This window comes from Lentinula edodes (assembly GCF_021015755.1).
Source record: "Lentinula edodes strain Le(Bin) 0899 ss11 chromosome Unknown C8R40scaffold_4, whole genome shotgun sequence".
Classification (NCBI taxonomy): Eukaryota; Fungi; Basidiomycota; class Agaricomycetes; order Agaricales; family Omphalotaceae; genus Lentinula; species Lentinula edodes.
This window is the reverse complement of record NW_025764310.1, coordinates 240,214-255,318: the sequence shown is the minus strand read 5'-3', so window position 1 is coordinate 255,318 and position 15,105 is coordinate 240,214. Positions and strand designations below refer to the sequence as shown.

The following is a 15,105-nucleotide window of genomic DNA, read 5'->3' as shown; positions in this document are numbered from 1 at the left end:
AGTTATGGTACCTCCTCTCCTTGTAGTACTGACTGACAGGGAGGGGAGCATTCCTCCAGAGCTGAGGATCTCCATAGAACAATCAAGGAAGCGTTGTGGAGCTATGAGTTGGGGCTTCCAGACGCTCCAAGCACGTCCGAAATGTGAGGAAAATGGAAGGAGTTATGGTACCTCCTCTCCTCATCGTACTGACTGACAGGGAGGAGAACATTCCTCTGGAACGCAGCAGCTCCATAGGGCGGTCAGGGGTGCGTTATGAAGCTATGGCTCAGGGTTCTCAAACGCTTCAAACACGTCCAGAATGCGAGGAGAATGGAAGAAGTTATGGGACCCCCTCTCCTCGTAGTACTGGCTGACAGTGAGGGGCACATTCCTCTGGAACGGAGGAGCTCCATAAGGCGGTCATAGGAGCATTTGGAAACTGTGGAATAGGGCTTCAAAATGGTCCAAACGCGTCCGAAATGCGAACAGAACTGAAGGAGTTATAGTACCTCCTCTCTTCAATGTACCTGCAATCACTGGATAGACTACATCTCCGGAATGAGACCACGCATTGGCACAGTTACTGGGGCGTTTGGAAGGTATGACAAGGAGCTTTTTAGCGGTCCAAACACGTCCGAAACACGAATAGAAACGAAGGAGTTATAATACCTCCTCTCCTCGATGTACCTGCAATCACTGAATGGACTACATCTCCGGAACGAGGACACACATTGGCACAGGTGCTGGGGCGTTTGGAAGGTAAGATGGGAAGCTTTCCAGCGGTCCAAGCACGTCCCAAATGCGAACAGAAGCGAAAAAGTTATGATACATATAATGGGAAGAGGCAATCAAAATCATCATTAAGTTAAATCGTACCTTAGGGAAGAAAGGAGCTTCTTCTGCTCCTAATCCTCCAGCTCCGGGGCATCATCAGAGATGCTCTGGTGAGAAGGTGCTATCCAGGGGGGTTTCTGACGAGGAGGAGGGTCCAAAAGTGCGATCCTGGACACCTGGGAATGTGCAAAGACATAGCCCTGATGGAAAGAAGCTATCCAGGGAGGTTTTCGACGAGGAGGAGGGTCTGAAAGCCTGATTCTGGACACCTGGAGACATACAGGGATGTTCTTATTAACTGTCTGCAGGGCAGGAATGCACCACTGTACAGTCCCAGGTTCCTGTGACATTGTGGATAGATCCTGGGCCTGGGTGGGTCTTTTAGGCATAGCTCTTGGTCCAGCTGGACGCTTCAGAGGTGCTCCAGGGGATATCAAAACTGGTTGAAAGCTCCTCCCATGAAATGAGAGTCTAGCAAGCTGACCAGTATGCTCTGGGGACACTGAGGGAGGTGTTCCAGATGTCCATAGCAGTGGGCCAATACTTCGAGGCCCTTCCTGATGAATGGCAAATCGGTCCCAGTGAAGCTTCGTGAAGAATGGGGAGGTGGAAGGGATGAAATTGGGTTTGGGGAGGTATGTGGGAATCATGGAGGCGAGGCAAGTGGTGTACATGGACCTACTCAACAACCGGACTGGAGAGAACTCCCTTTGAGCGTGTTATTATGTGAGGCCCCGGCACAGGAGGCCTGCTCTGGTCTTACCCAGACTGGGCCTAAGCGAACGCAGTAGCTGCCTAGGCCGTATGAGGAGGTATGGGATGGTGCCGATACTGGTGAGGGGAGCCTAACCAGGGGTAGTTGTGGAGCTTGGGTAGAACTAATAGAGGGTCCTGGAGGTGTAGAACGTAACGCGTAACCACCGCTTCGATGTGGAGGGGAGGTGTAGCCGATACGAGTGGGAAGCTGTGGGGAGCTTAGGGAGCAATGAAGCGGAGTTGGGAACCTAATGGGAGGTTCCAAAGGATGAAGGACGAATTGTAGAGCCTCGACGTAGATGGTGAGTCGAAGTAGAGGCGTAGACAATACGAGGATTGACAGAAAGAGGCCAGAGATGGGGAACAGAGAGGAGAAACAGAGTTGAGGTGAGACAGAGATAAAGGAAACAGATAATGAGGAAATATATGACTGTTGAGACGTGTCAGGCCCTGTTAGCAAGTACTAGTAGACTGTACTAAAGGGACCAAGCCAGGTAGGAAGAGTTTCCAGGTAAGATTTGACAATAACACGCTGGGGAGCTCCGAGGGGAGTCCCCAGCCTATATACTGTACATGAGGCTGTCAGGTACATATGTCATGTGGCTACTGGAGTGACAGGTAATATGTACAGTAAAGATCGTAAGGATGGTGCATAGAATATCGGAAACATGTATAAGTGATGAACCGGAGCTCTGGAAAGGAAAGGGAAAGGTCCGGAGAAGCAAGGCATGACAGTATCAAGGATATTTGAGCTATCTAGGTTGAACATCTCTGGTACAGGTATGTCCTCAAATCATCTCCCTCTATCCGACCCAACCATCTGATGTATCCTACAGGTTATAAGATGCGAAAGCACTTGGCAAGTGCACTCAAAAAAAGGTCAAAGAGCATCCAAAATGCCATTGCTGAGTACAACGCCATTGCTACCAAAATGAAACCCCCACGTCGTCAGGTTGATTGGGAAGAGGTTGTCGAATACACCTTCTTATCTGAGTTTGATATCCTCCGTGATACTCGTGAAGACATACGAAAACGCCCTTGGGCAGTCCCTGCTAATCGCGTTATTATGACCCAATTCTTCAAAGTCATTGGAGCCGAGGACGAGCTTGCCCGTGTACATCAAGAAATTCAGCGACTAATTACCAGTATACAGCATGAGAATAATGAGCTCATATCAAGGGAGGAGGATCTTAGGTTGACCAACCCAACCCTAGCGCTGCAAATCCGGAAACATCGTCAGGAGCGAGGACGATTCCATGCAATACATCAAAAACGACTGCTTTCTATCACGAAGCTCCCAGGCTTTGACTGGTCTACCAATAGCAAGTACTTCTTCCCGGGGACACCAGTAGAACGAATATCTGATAACAAAGGGTATCCAATCGAAGTTTCGAAAGCGGACGGAGGTGTTGAGGAAGACGATGGCAGTGATGACGATGATGATGACGACGATGAGGAGGACCTTATTTCTAGAGTCGATGCCTTCCTATCAGTTGCTGACGATGTCTTAGAGGGATAGATTTGTTTGTATATAGTTCTTATAATATGAAAATATGTGTCGATGTACAGGAAGTCGGGACAGTGAGCGGGAGATCAATATAGTGACCGGCCATATGCTGACATAAGAATGGGGAAACATGGCGGGGATGCGCCGGGAGTAGCGCCCGATGTGCTCAGTAATTCATGTCGATAATGGTCAATAAAAGTTACTGAGGGTTTATTAGATTTATTCAAGGATGAGAAACTGCTGTTATTGCTACGTATATATACCAAAGGTGATCCGATCAATCCGTCGTATATATACTGTCAGGGGGGATTATCAGGTGAAACTTAGGTACTCAACCGACGCGTTGAGTCAAAAAGGAAAAACTTTTACCGCTTCTGGACGTTCGACAAGATACTCGGGCCGGTAACTGAGCAGGTAACATTCTTTGTCAGTCTTTGTTGCGTGTTCAGTTTCTGCCTGTCCGCATGTTAGTTCCTGAAAACATGGCGGAGACGGTGAGACTTCTTTTCAGCTCGCGAGGTAATAGTAAGTACAGATCTCTTCACAGTCTCTTACAGTGTGTTGTAGTGTGACAATTGATATGCCTCTCACCGTCGCGTATTCGATTCATATTTCCTTCCACCTCCCTTGTACGCCCTATAAATATTCATGTTATGTGAATACAACCTACGATACATCATCTCTGTTAGGACCAACTTGCATAGACCGCCGTATAATGTGTAAAAAAAGTAAAACAAGCACTGGGCAAATTATCAGTGGATTCACTCAAGAGCACTCACTTCCATTTTTGTCCACCAAGGTATGTAGGCAGGATACCGCACAGCGTCGACACAAACTTCACACTCGATCGAACCAAACCTCTGCTCTCTCTTGTGCATTTTCTCCTACAGGTCCTTCCACCCCTTCTCCCGCTCCCCAAAAACCTCCCGTAACACCAAAGCCAGACACCCCATCCGAGCTGACAACATCGGAATTGGGAGCGAACTCGATAGTAATTGGAGCGTTGTCTGTGGTATCGTACGCCCAATATCGTTGTTCCTGAGATTTCCACATTCGCGCAGAGTCTGAGGAAATGATAGGCTGGAGACGTCAGAATATGGATATGGACATTAGCCATGTCGGGGAGCGAGAAAAACGTGGTCGTTTGATTTACTTACCAAGCTTTGGAACCCTGACACGTTGAATAAATTCCCATCGAAATGTTGCAAACGAACGTGGGACAACCATGCACTGTCCATGTACGCAAAAAACGTCGGGACAGATTCAGACGTGTTGAAAGTTCCAGGAAGCTTGAAAGAAAGTTCATTGATGAGTGTTTTGCAATTTGGGGTCGATTGGGAGATCGGTAGGTTCAAGGACGGTATAGCGCATAGTTCTAGCGTACCATAAGCTGGATGTACATATGTCCCAGCTAACGATGCGAATGGTACAGAAGGCATAGTGGGGTTGCGCGGTCGAGGTCTGAGTTTTTGGATTCGTTCTGCGTATGCATCTGCGACTACTTGTTTTGCCCTGAATTTAGAAATTGATCAGCAAAGGGGATAGTTGTTGGAAAATGGAGATAATCAAGTCGCTTACCTGGAGTTCCAGTCTACTGGCTCCAAACCAAATGCCTCGTCTACGATGCGCCATTTGATGATTTCCATGAACACAGCGCCGTAGGCATCGTCGTTGGTCAGAACAGCGACCCCGATGTTGCTGAATGGAAATCGAGTTATTTGAGTATGAAAACCTAAGTGGATACAAATATCAGCGACGATATACAGACAGAGAGGTGGTTGCAGGGAGACCTGGTGTTGCGCCTCCGTGCTATATGTTAGACTCCCTCCGCCCGGCGTACGCACAGCCCACATTCTGCTTCCGCTCGATTACATACACACTACTATACAGTTTATCAGCCACCTGCGAACGGCGGACAAAGGCTCCCTCAGTTGTTTCTACATCCAACTGAGGTGAGCCCCATCCTACCTACTTACATACAGTATACTCACAACACATATAGTATTTACAACCTGACAGGTACCTAATACAGTTGTTTCTACATCCAACTGAGTATTTACAACCTGACAGATTATGAGACTCGCTATCTAGAAGAGCAACAAAAAAAAAAATAAAAATAAACTTACATCCATACAGAGCCCCTGAACCACGATGTCATCGTCATCGAACATGCCGAATGTCCAACGATTCCCCACGGGTTTAGCACTCGAGGGGGAGGATAACTGGTGGCCGTATAAGAGAGAAGTTAGTCTTGCAGTTGAATCAAAAGGGCTACAAGGGTACCTACATGGGACCATACCCAAGCCCAGCGACACGAAGCCCGCAGTAACCGTAACCTCCCCAGAGGGAACAACTACCACAACTACACCAACCACCCCGCCGTACAGCCAAACCCCCTCGCCCGAGGAATGGTACGCCCGCGATCGATACGTAGCAAGCACCATAGTCTCGAATATCACAGACCCAACCGGGCTAGGCGTAGACTACACCGAAACCGCATCCGTAATCTGGGAGGAGCTGGTCAAACAATTTGAACAAAAATCGGAAGAACTCCTACTATTCCACGACAGCAACCTCCGAGCTCACCGATATGCATACCCTGAAGAGACAATGGAGGAGCACAAAAGGACCATGCGAAACCTACTCAGGAAGGCCACAAACGCTGGCGCAGTGACAACAGATGGACAATTCCGCGTAATCGTCCTCGCATCACTACCTAAGGACTGGGATGCCGACATTAGGCACCTCCCTGGAAAAACAAGCAGTGAGGCCTTTATCCATCTCCAAGGTATCTGGCTACAGAAAGAGAAGAGGCGAACGGAAGAGGAGCGAGAGGAGAAGAAGGTGAAAGCATTACTGGCGACGCACGTAGCAAGCGCACAGGCCCCAGACAAGAGCAGGCCGACCTGCGCAAACCCCAACTGCAGGAAGGTCGGCCACACCACCCAAAAGTGCTGGGCAAAGGGAGGGGGTGCAGAGGGTAAAGGACCTAACGGCTGGAGGTTCAATAAGAACAACGAACCGAATAGGTACCAGAACCCCGGAAACGCGGTAGCAGCCACAGCTAGCACAACAAGCACAACGGCGACGCCTCTGGAGACATATGTCCTGTCAGCTGACACTACCAGAGACAGCGCAAGTACGTTGTCATCCAGTACTCCCCGCCAAAGATCGACCCCAACTGACAGACCCCTCGGTAGCAATGATCATACCTTTTTGAGAGGATGGGAGCATCAGGGGACAAAGAAAGGGAACGGGAGTGAGGACGTACATAAACACTACGTAGTACCAGGCCCACAAGTATGTGCAACACGCCGAAGCAATACACTCCTCTATGCACCTGTAAAGACCTCATACACCCGAACATTCATTGATTCCGGAGCGACCGAACACTGCTGGGTGAACAGGTCCGACTTTGTGGAATACAGCCAAGTACAAGGGCAAAGCGGGAACAGCGCGCTAGCCGGTGACGCCGGAAGATTCAAGATATACGGCGTAGGAACCGTCGAATTCCTGACCAGAGTTGGAGAGGTAGCACGGCGAATCCGACTCCTGAATGTAAAGCACACACCTGAGTTTGGACATAACCTAATTTCCTTGTCATCCCTTGACCAACGAGCCTTCAAAGGGGAGTGGGGCAATGGAGTACTGAGTGTCAAGAATCCTGAGGGACTGGTAGTGATGATGGGGAGAGGGGAGACCAAAATGTACGAAGTGGAGATCCTAGGCAAGACGCTAGCTAATTCAGCAAGGTCCCACGAGAAACCGGCCGACATACACACCTGGCACCGACGCCTGGGACACGTAGCCATACCAAGGATCCTGCGAATGGAGAGTCAGGGCTTAGTGGACGGTCTACAAATCAAGTCGAAAAAGTCAGCCGGAATGTGCGTTGACTGCCTGTACGGGAAGGCAACGCGTAGACCATTCGACGAAAAGCTCACCCACGAAACGGAGGTTCTCGAGAGAGTCCACATCGACCTCTGGGGACCAGCCACCACCCAGAGCATCGGGGGTGCAAGGTACATGATGCTTTTCTCCGACGGGGCGTCATCGGTGCGAGTCCCTGCATTTCTCAAGGACAAACGGAAGGAGACGTCAGTGAAGGAATTTCATAAGTACCGAACGATGGCCGAGAACCAAACCGGGAAGAGGATTAGGATAATACGGGTCGACGGTGGAGGCGAATTCGATAATGACCTGATGGAAGCCTATTGTGCCGACCGGGGGATCATCATCGAGAAGATAACCCCATACTCATCCTCCGCTAATGGGATGGCTGAAAGAGGGAACAGGACCGTTATCGAGGGAGTACGTACCTTCCTCGAAGAATCAGGCCTCCCCCGATCGTTCTGGGCAGAGGCTGCCGCCACCTTCACGTATGTGGATAATTTCGTGCCAACAGCACGGTTTCCCGACCGCGTTCCTATCGAGTACTGGTCGAATAAACGCCAGGATGTATCGCATTTACGACCGTTTGGTTGCCAAGCATGGGCCACACTCCCTGAAGTCAGAACCGAGGGGAAACTGGCGCGCCAAGCCGTCGAGTGCCAGCTAATAGGGTATATGGGACGCAGAGGATACCGGCTGTGGCACCAACCCAGCCGCACCTTCATGGAATCAAGGAATGTTAGATTCGAAGAAGGCGAAGCACATCGCTCCAGGGAATTCTCACCTGAGACCGACGATAACGAACTGGGAGGAAGCCAACCTGCAGGCGACCCAGAACCAGCTGGACCCACCAATGGACCCACTGATCAACAGCTTGCGGATCAAGAAGGCAGCGAACCACGGTTACCCGGGCCCACTTCCGACTCTTCTCCACCACTACCTTCTCATACTCCCGATTCCCCGCCAACACCACTGCGACGGAGTAACCGCATACGCACCCCTTCACGCGTCGCCATCGAAAACCAAGCTCTAGAGGAGCGGGAACAGGATGCACAGGCCAACAGAGAGGAGTGGGCAACAGACTCGCCGCCAGCCGGCCAAACACTCGCCCTGATTGCTGCAAACCCCTGGGCTTTCGCGTCGGCTACTAGCAACACCTGGGTCCCATCCACCTTCAAACAGGCGATGAAAGCTCCGGAAATCTGGCTTCCACCCATGAAGGCAGAGTACGACACCCTCGTTGCAAAAGGCTGCTGGGAACTGGTGCATCTACCACCGGATGCAAACCTCACGGGTGGAAGGTGGACGTATGCCATAAAATGGGGACCGGGCGGGGAGGTGCTTAAACGCAAAGCGCGATGGGTAGCGCAGGGCTACACACAAATCCAGGGCCAGGACTACGACAAGACATACGGAGCTGTTGCCCGTATGGAGTCGGTGCGCATCGTACTGGCTATTATCGCTACCCTCCGGCTCTCCCTCTTCCAAGTAGATTTCACGGCCGCTTTCCTCAATTCCCCCATCTCACACGACGTGTATATGCGGCAACCAGACGGGTTCATCCGCCCAGGCGACGAAGACAAAGTCTGCAGGCTTAGGAAGTCAATCTATGGCACCATGCAAGGCAGCCATGATTGGCAGGAGACCCTCGCTGCCGGATATCGTGAGGACGGATATACCACGTCCAGAGCCGACCCCTGCATTCGCTACCGTCGAGACGGCGCCGAATACACCCTGACTAGCACGTATGGGGACGACGTGTGCGGAGGAGCTTCCACGGAGGCTGGGAGGTTGCGAGCAGTGAACGACCTAGCAAAGCGGTGGGAGTCTAGCGAAGTTACATCCCATGTCCTACTAGGTATGAACGTACAGCAAGACCCAACTACAAAGTCTATCACCATTTCCCAGAAAGCCTATATCCTCCGAATGCTCGAGCATTTCCAGCTCCTGCAGGTCCGGCGCCGCCATACGCCCCTCCCTCCTAACGTCAAACTCTGTGAAGCGCCCACCCCGCTCCCCGACGACGATTTACAGTTCATGACAGGCAAACCATACCGCGAATTCGTGGGCTCCATACTCTGGTGCCAGACGTGCACTCGCGCCGACATCTCCTTCGCAGCTGGACTCCTTGCAAGATATCAGCTCCATCCTGGCAGGTCCCACTGGGAGTGTGTCGAATGGCTCGCGGGTTACCTCCTGTGGTCCTGCGACTACGCTATCACCTACGAGGCACCCGGAGCCGGACAAGAACATACTCCAGGCTTGGGTCTGAGACCGAAGGGCTACTCTGACTCGGACCATGCGGGGTGCATGGATACCCGCAGGTCTACCTCTGGCTACGTCTTTTTCATGGCCGGCTCTCCCGTCTCCTGGAGTTCCAAACGCCAACCTTCAGCTGCGCTATCATCTACGGAGGCGGAATATATCGCGCTGTCTCGGACTTGCCAGCAGGCAGTCTGGCTACAATCCTTCCTTGCAGAGGTTGACCTAACCCAGGAGGGACCTGTCACTCTACTGGGGGATAACTTCGGATCTATTAGTCTGACGGAAAACTCCAAGCGACATGCTCTGGTCAAACATATCGACCTCCGGGAACACTACATAAGGGAGAAAGTCGCGAGCGGGACTGTGAAAGTCTCTGAAATTAGGACGGGCATGAACGTCGCGGACGTATTCACTAAAGCCCTGAACGGGACAACCCATGCAAAGATGGTTGGGTTATTAGGACTGTATCGTGCGGAGCAGGGGGGGTGTTAGACTCCCTCCGCCCGGCGTACGAATGCAAAAACATTCAGTTGAGACCGCCAATGAAGAATGGCAGACGTTGATCGTCTTAGATGAACTGACCTCTATAAAATCTAGAACGGATGAGTCGTCCGAAAATCGAATACATCGATAATTGGAAACCTACTGTGCCCACGATACGAAGAACGCATTTGTCCGCCGCCATACACAATAGGCGCATATTCAGGGAAAGGACTTTTGTATTTAGTAAGACCTTTTTGTGAACACTAGAAACGGGGAATCCCCTCACGGTGTGCCCATCATGAGTGTAACTCCAGTAGCGACCTTTTCAATGACCGAGGAAGGAATGACCTGCTCGTTTGTTACAGGATTTTTGCCTTGCAGTAGGAGGACTTGAAGCCACGTTGCCTGAAGTCAACATTACATAGTGCCGAGCTAGCTTTCCAGAGTAAACCCAGGCATACCACATCTTTTGCACTGGATATTATGCCCCCTGCACCTGAAATAACTGTAAACAAAGATTTAGTGGTGAGGATGTCAGGATATAAACATTAGGACTCACTATTTCCATCATCTCCTCCATAAAAATTCCAGAACGGCATCGCTCTAGGAGTACCTGTTCCAAGGACGTCCTCCGACTTATTTACTCCATCCCGTCCAAACCCATTAGCAAGATTTCCACTTTCTTCCGCTACAGAGCCCGAGTATGTGGTAGCGTTGAGTCCTAGCGGGGTGAATATATGTTTCCTGACATATTGTGTAAAGGGAACGTGCAGAAGAACATCCGGGATGTAAGAGAGTACAGTGTACATGATGTTGTTGTACTGCCATACATCTCTGAATTCAGCAGAAGGTCTGAGGTATTTGAGTTTTGATATCTATTTTCAAATGGCTATGGATATTGGAAGTAAGGGAACTAGAAAAGTAAGACAAACCAGAGATTGGGCGGATTGAGTTTCATGATAGGCAATGTCGTGACGAGGAAGGCCAGTGCGATGACTCATGAGGTCGATGATAGTGCTTTCTGTAGAAGCCACTGGATCTGACAATTCCCATTCGGGTATGACAGAAGCGATCTTGGTATTCCAAGAGATTCGAGGTGAAAGACTCTCATTGGAGATTAAAAGACCTGTGGCTATGACGTCGAATAACTTGGAGAATATGAATTGTGAGTGTATATCATTCTGAAAACGCGTGTACATACCTTTGAATTCGAACCAATAGAGAACAGTGTATTTTCTGTGACCTTGCTACCATCGACTTTTGCTATTCCGTATCCTTTTGTCTCCACGTTCCAGCTCCCCTCTTCGTTCTTTTGAACGACAGCAATACCGACGCCTCCAGCAGAGTTCCAATCTGCAAGAGTTTTCTCGATGAATTCATCGATCGTAGGAGTCAGAATATCCTTCGCAGTAGTTATCGTAGTCCGGTCTAGTGCCAGCAACGGTTGTTGCTTTTGTTCTGCAAGAGCTGTAGCTGCAGTCACGGTGAGAGTGGTAATGACTAACAGAGAAAACAAATGCATCGCTGGGGAAAAAGTTGACCTCATGAGCATATTTATATGAACTATCCGTCAAATCAAAGCTTGTTCCCGGCACCGAGACCGAGGAATCTGCGCCGTAGTAGATACTAGATTCCTGATGAAGTGAGAGTCCAACTTTCAATTTCAATAATTTCGATGTCACATGGTGGTGAAATATTAGGCGCTTATTCTCAAATCCTCGATCTTTAATCGATGCTCTTTCACGTACAGTGTTTTTTTTTCCAACAAGACCTTCAATTGCAGGTCCGGCACCCCAAGGCTCTCCTGCGACTCCGAATCCTATCACCCTCTTCCTGATTGATAAGCGTTTCTTGTTGTTTAAGCCTCAAATTCCCAGTACCGTCCTGAACTTGAATCGAGTCCATACATAGGTTGCGAAGAAACAGAAGAAGACACAGGCATTCATAGACCTTAACTCTCAAAAAATCAAGATAGAGAGCAGGGAAAGAATTCCGAGTCAATCTACCAAATTTTTAAATGCCGATTATGGACAAATTTCAATCGAAATGCTGCAGACGAAATGTGGCGCCCATATCTTGTTCATGTATGCAAAGAGCGTCGACGTTAACAGTTCCAAGGAATTGAAGCGGAATTTTCGCCTCGTAAGAAGCTCGATAAGCTTGTTTATTGGCTCGGGACCCAGCGCTAAGCGCTCATTGGTGGCACTATACAGATTCCAGAACGGGAATGATAGACCTCAACAAAATCTTGAGCATCTTAAAGTAACAGCTCAGGTATGTTGTTGCTCGCCATTTCAATCTTCGCCTCCATATGGATTCCAGAACGGCACTCTTACTGAACCTACTCTATCCTCTTTATCCACATTGTCCAGAGCGAATCCACTCGCGAGGTTCCCACTTTCTTCCGCAACCAAACAAGAGTACATGATGCATCGTGGAGCGCATTCCAAGTATCGCGTAAAGGGAAAATTTACAAGGACATCTGCTAGTAGCACGAAAGTACGGTGTACATGGTGTTATTGGACTGGTAAATCTCTCTGAATTCGGAAGAGGGTCTGAAGTTTGATATTTGTTCCCCTTATTTGTGACTCGTGATAGACCCAAGCGTGACAGGGAAGGCCATGACGACGCGACAGGATTTTACAGCTCCCATCCAGGTATAAATATGGTATATTGGTGCTCCAGTGCTCCAGGAGATTTGAAGTCAAGAGATTCGTGGTTATGACCTCAAACAACTGGACAAAATTCCAAACGTATGATAGCAAGACTATTGAAACTGTTTCATACCCTGGAATTTGGACTAATAGAGAACAACGTATTCTCTGTAACCTTCTACAACAAATTTGCTCCCGTCAACTTTCGTTAACCCGTATCCTCTCGTCGTCACATTTCAGCTTCCATCCTCTATTCTTTTGTACTACAACAACTGCGATACCCTAGGTGAGCTAAAACCTGCGCGATGAAACTCGTCTACCTGAGGAGCCAATAACATCTGCAGCAGTTAGCAAACGCGAGAGCTGTAATTGCTGCAAGACCGGCAAACACCAGAAACAGCAGCAGCGTCATGTTATGATGATACCGGGAAGGGATGACAAAAGGATGCCAGCACATCTAGGGCATCTCATCGAGCTCCAAACATTACCTCAAGCCCGGTCCCGAGGATTCATTCCCCAGCGTTTGCCGCAGTACGTGGGTAGTAAGGTGAGTTGACGAATGAAACGAATCCCGAGAGTACGATGGTGGAACGGAAAAAAAAGAATCTAAAGTCCGAGAGGCGATAAAATGTGTGTTGATCGGACAACTTGACAAGAATTTCAAGGTAAGTTTATTCCGAATCCAATGGCTTGTCGGAAACATGGAGGCTTATTGATCGGTCTAGGAGAGATGCTCATACTATAGTCTCGCAAGGCGCTCATTACTCCATACTACCAACACCCGGATGACATCCGACGAAAACAATTAAGGCCAACATCTCAGAAAGGCGCGAAGTGAATCTTCCTTAGATGTAGTATGTATGTGTGGTATAAAATTGGTTCTTTCTCGTGTGTGTATATGGGTTGAACGAGAACGAGTCGAGGATATATGGGTGCTCTACGTATCCTCTGGGTGGTTAATGATAGGTATCGATACATCATCCGCGGTGGAGTCCATAAATACTTGGTACAAATATAAAACTCCGAATAATAAGAAGAGAACTGCGCCTCCAAGTGTAACTGTACGAATAGAATCGGTCAATCGACAAATGAAAGAATGGAACGCAAAAGACCTACTATGCTTCGCAGATATCTTGGTAGACACATATTTACCTCCAATAACTGCAGCAGCCGTACAACACCCGTGGCCAATTATAGTTCCGAGTGCGACGAGGTACGCGTTCTAAACATAGATAGTCAGGAGAAAACTCGGACAGAGATAGAAACGAAATGAGAACAAGGAGATGAGAACGACGTACATGCGCAGCTCCCAATGCAATCGTGGCGATCTGACTGCGGTCTCCCCATTCGCCTAAGAAAGTCAATGCGAAAGCCTTGACAAACACTGGCCCAAGGAACAAACTACAGAAATTCCGTGCACCTTCGACCAGAGAGGTCTTTTTCGGTTTCGGTTTGAGGGTGGAATCCTTGGAGGCAAAGACCGGACTACGTCCTCCTTCTATTATTCCCAGCGGCACCAGATAGCCGTTGTCGAGGGAAGCTGGATCTACAGCGGGTATCCCTTCATGTCTCGCCTCGTCTTCCTCGATTTCCTCCTCAGCCTCTTTCATCTCCTCTTGCGTCTTCTCATTCCCAGCCTTCATTTGCCTCCCCTCAATAAACATTTTTGTCCCAAACACTAGAAACAGGATGCCTGCTGCGAGCTGCGTCCAGCGCCTTGGTAGAAGTGTAGGAAGTATATGACCCATGGCTGAAGAGAGTATGGACATAGCGACAAGAGAGCCAAAAGCTCCTGCAAAAACGATTAGACGAGGATTTGACATAGCGAGGATAGCCGCAATGAGAAATGTTTTATCGCCGACTTCTGAGACGATGATCATGGCAAAGGATTGAAGGAGGGCTGAGAGATTTCCTTCAGGCTCGGTTGGATTGAGGACATTGTCAGAAATTGGAGTGGTCATATGTAGAAGCTAGAGGAGAAGGAGTGTAAGAGAGTAAGCATGGCTAGAGAGGCGTTGGTCATACGAAGGAATAGATGAAAAAAAGCCCTTGAGAGGCTGAGAATTAGTTGATGGTCGTTGGAAGGAAAACGAACATACATAAGCGCCCATTAAGTCCGCCTATAGGCGCTTGCTCTTGTTTATTTTTAACCTTTTTTCTTCATTAACCGCAAGTAAGTTTGTAGAACTGAGTATTAAGGCGTAGGGAGTCATGATGACCAGTTAGGTGCATCTCTAGCTCATCGCCCGACTCCAGTCTCCAGTTCTGGGTCGTAAGATAGGTCTATAGGCAACCATCATCATCAATGTGTCTCCCCCTCAGCCCGGAATCATTCCATGTACGACTGAGCTCCCTTTCTATCATGGCCGTAACCTAAAAATCACAACTTCTCTGACACACATTCTACCGATAGTGAAACGAATATCCGGTCGTGCCAACGTCAACGTATCTCATTCTCCCAGAACTTTCAAGAGTCGGTATCAGATCCGACTGTGAACGGGACTCTGAAAAAAGAAAAAACGTGAAGCTGGTCGGAGACGTGCATCGACCGAGGTGCTATGGTACGACAACATTCACTGCACATTATGCAACAGTCAATCTATGTCTTCTGTCCGAATGCACACGACAAATTTTCGCAGTTTGTCCTCTCCACAAGTTAAAGAAGGCCGGCGCGTGATAGGATATCAGGACAAGAGTAACTTGAATGTATAGTACTCTAGGTGAGTGTGGATG

At 49.0% G+C, this 15,105-nt stretch overlaps 5 protein-coding genes across 5 annotated transcripts; 1 reads left to right on the top strand and 4 right to left on the bottom strand.

Annotated features, from left to right (window-relative positions):
* Positions 1 to 887: 887 nt before the first annotated feature.
* Positions 888 to 1,466, bottom strand: C8R40DRAFT_1166472 (uncharacterized protein; the record flags this gene model as incomplete). The annotated part of the gene is made up of 1 exon (XM_046230856.1): positions 888 to 1,466. The coding sequence occupies one exon, from the start codon at positions 1,464 to 1,466 to the stop codon at positions 888 to 890; it is 579 nt and encodes a 192-aa protein (XP_046090320.1).
* A 345-nt stretch (positions 1,467 to 1,811) lies between these two features.
* On the top strand, positions 1,812 to 3,157 carry C8R40DRAFT_1209093 (uncharacterized protein; the record flags this gene model as incomplete). The annotated part of the gene is made up of 3 exons (XM_046233179.1): positions 1,812 to 2,352; positions 2,409 to 2,946; positions 3,142 to 3,157. Exons 1-3 carry the CDS (start codon positions 2,301 to 2,303, stop codon positions 3,155 to 3,157), a joined length of 606 nt encoding a protein of 201 aa, XP_046090319.1. The 5' UTR covers positions 1,812 to 2,300.
* Positions 3,158 to 4,188: 1,031 nt separating this feature from the next.
* Positions 4,189 to 4,587, bottom strand: C8R40DRAFT_1035895 (uncharacterized protein; the record flags this gene model as incomplete). Its single annotated transcript, XM_046223539.1, has 1 exon — positions 4,189 to 4,587. A coding segment is annotated over one exon (399 nt), but the record flags the coding sequence as incomplete, so codon positions are not given.
* A 5,413-nt stretch (positions 4,588 to 10,000) lies between these two features.
* On the bottom strand, positions 10,001 to 11,240 carry C8R40DRAFT_1166468 (beta-lactamase/transpeptidase-like protein; the record flags this gene model as incomplete). Its single annotated transcript, XM_046230855.1, has 5 exons — positions 10,001 to 10,123; positions 10,180 to 10,223; positions 10,278 to 10,593; positions 10,651 to 10,866; positions 10,920 to 11,240. 5 exons carry the CDS (start codon positions 11,238 to 11,240, stop codon positions 10,001 to 10,003), a joined length of 1,020 nt encoding a protein of 339 aa, XP_046090317.1.
* A 2,069-nt stretch (positions 11,241 to 13,309) lies between these two features.
* On the bottom strand, positions 13,310 to 14,333 carry C8R40DRAFT_1035869 (uncharacterized protein; the record flags this gene model as incomplete). The annotated part of the gene is made up of 3 exons (XM_046223537.1): positions 13,310 to 13,431; positions 13,489 to 13,594; positions 13,671 to 14,333. The coding sequence occupies 3 exons, from the start codon at positions 14,331 to 14,333 to the stop codon at positions 13,310 to 13,312; spliced, it is 891 nt and encodes a 296-aa protein (XP_046090316.1).
* Positions 14,334 to 15,105: the final 772 nt, after the last annotated feature.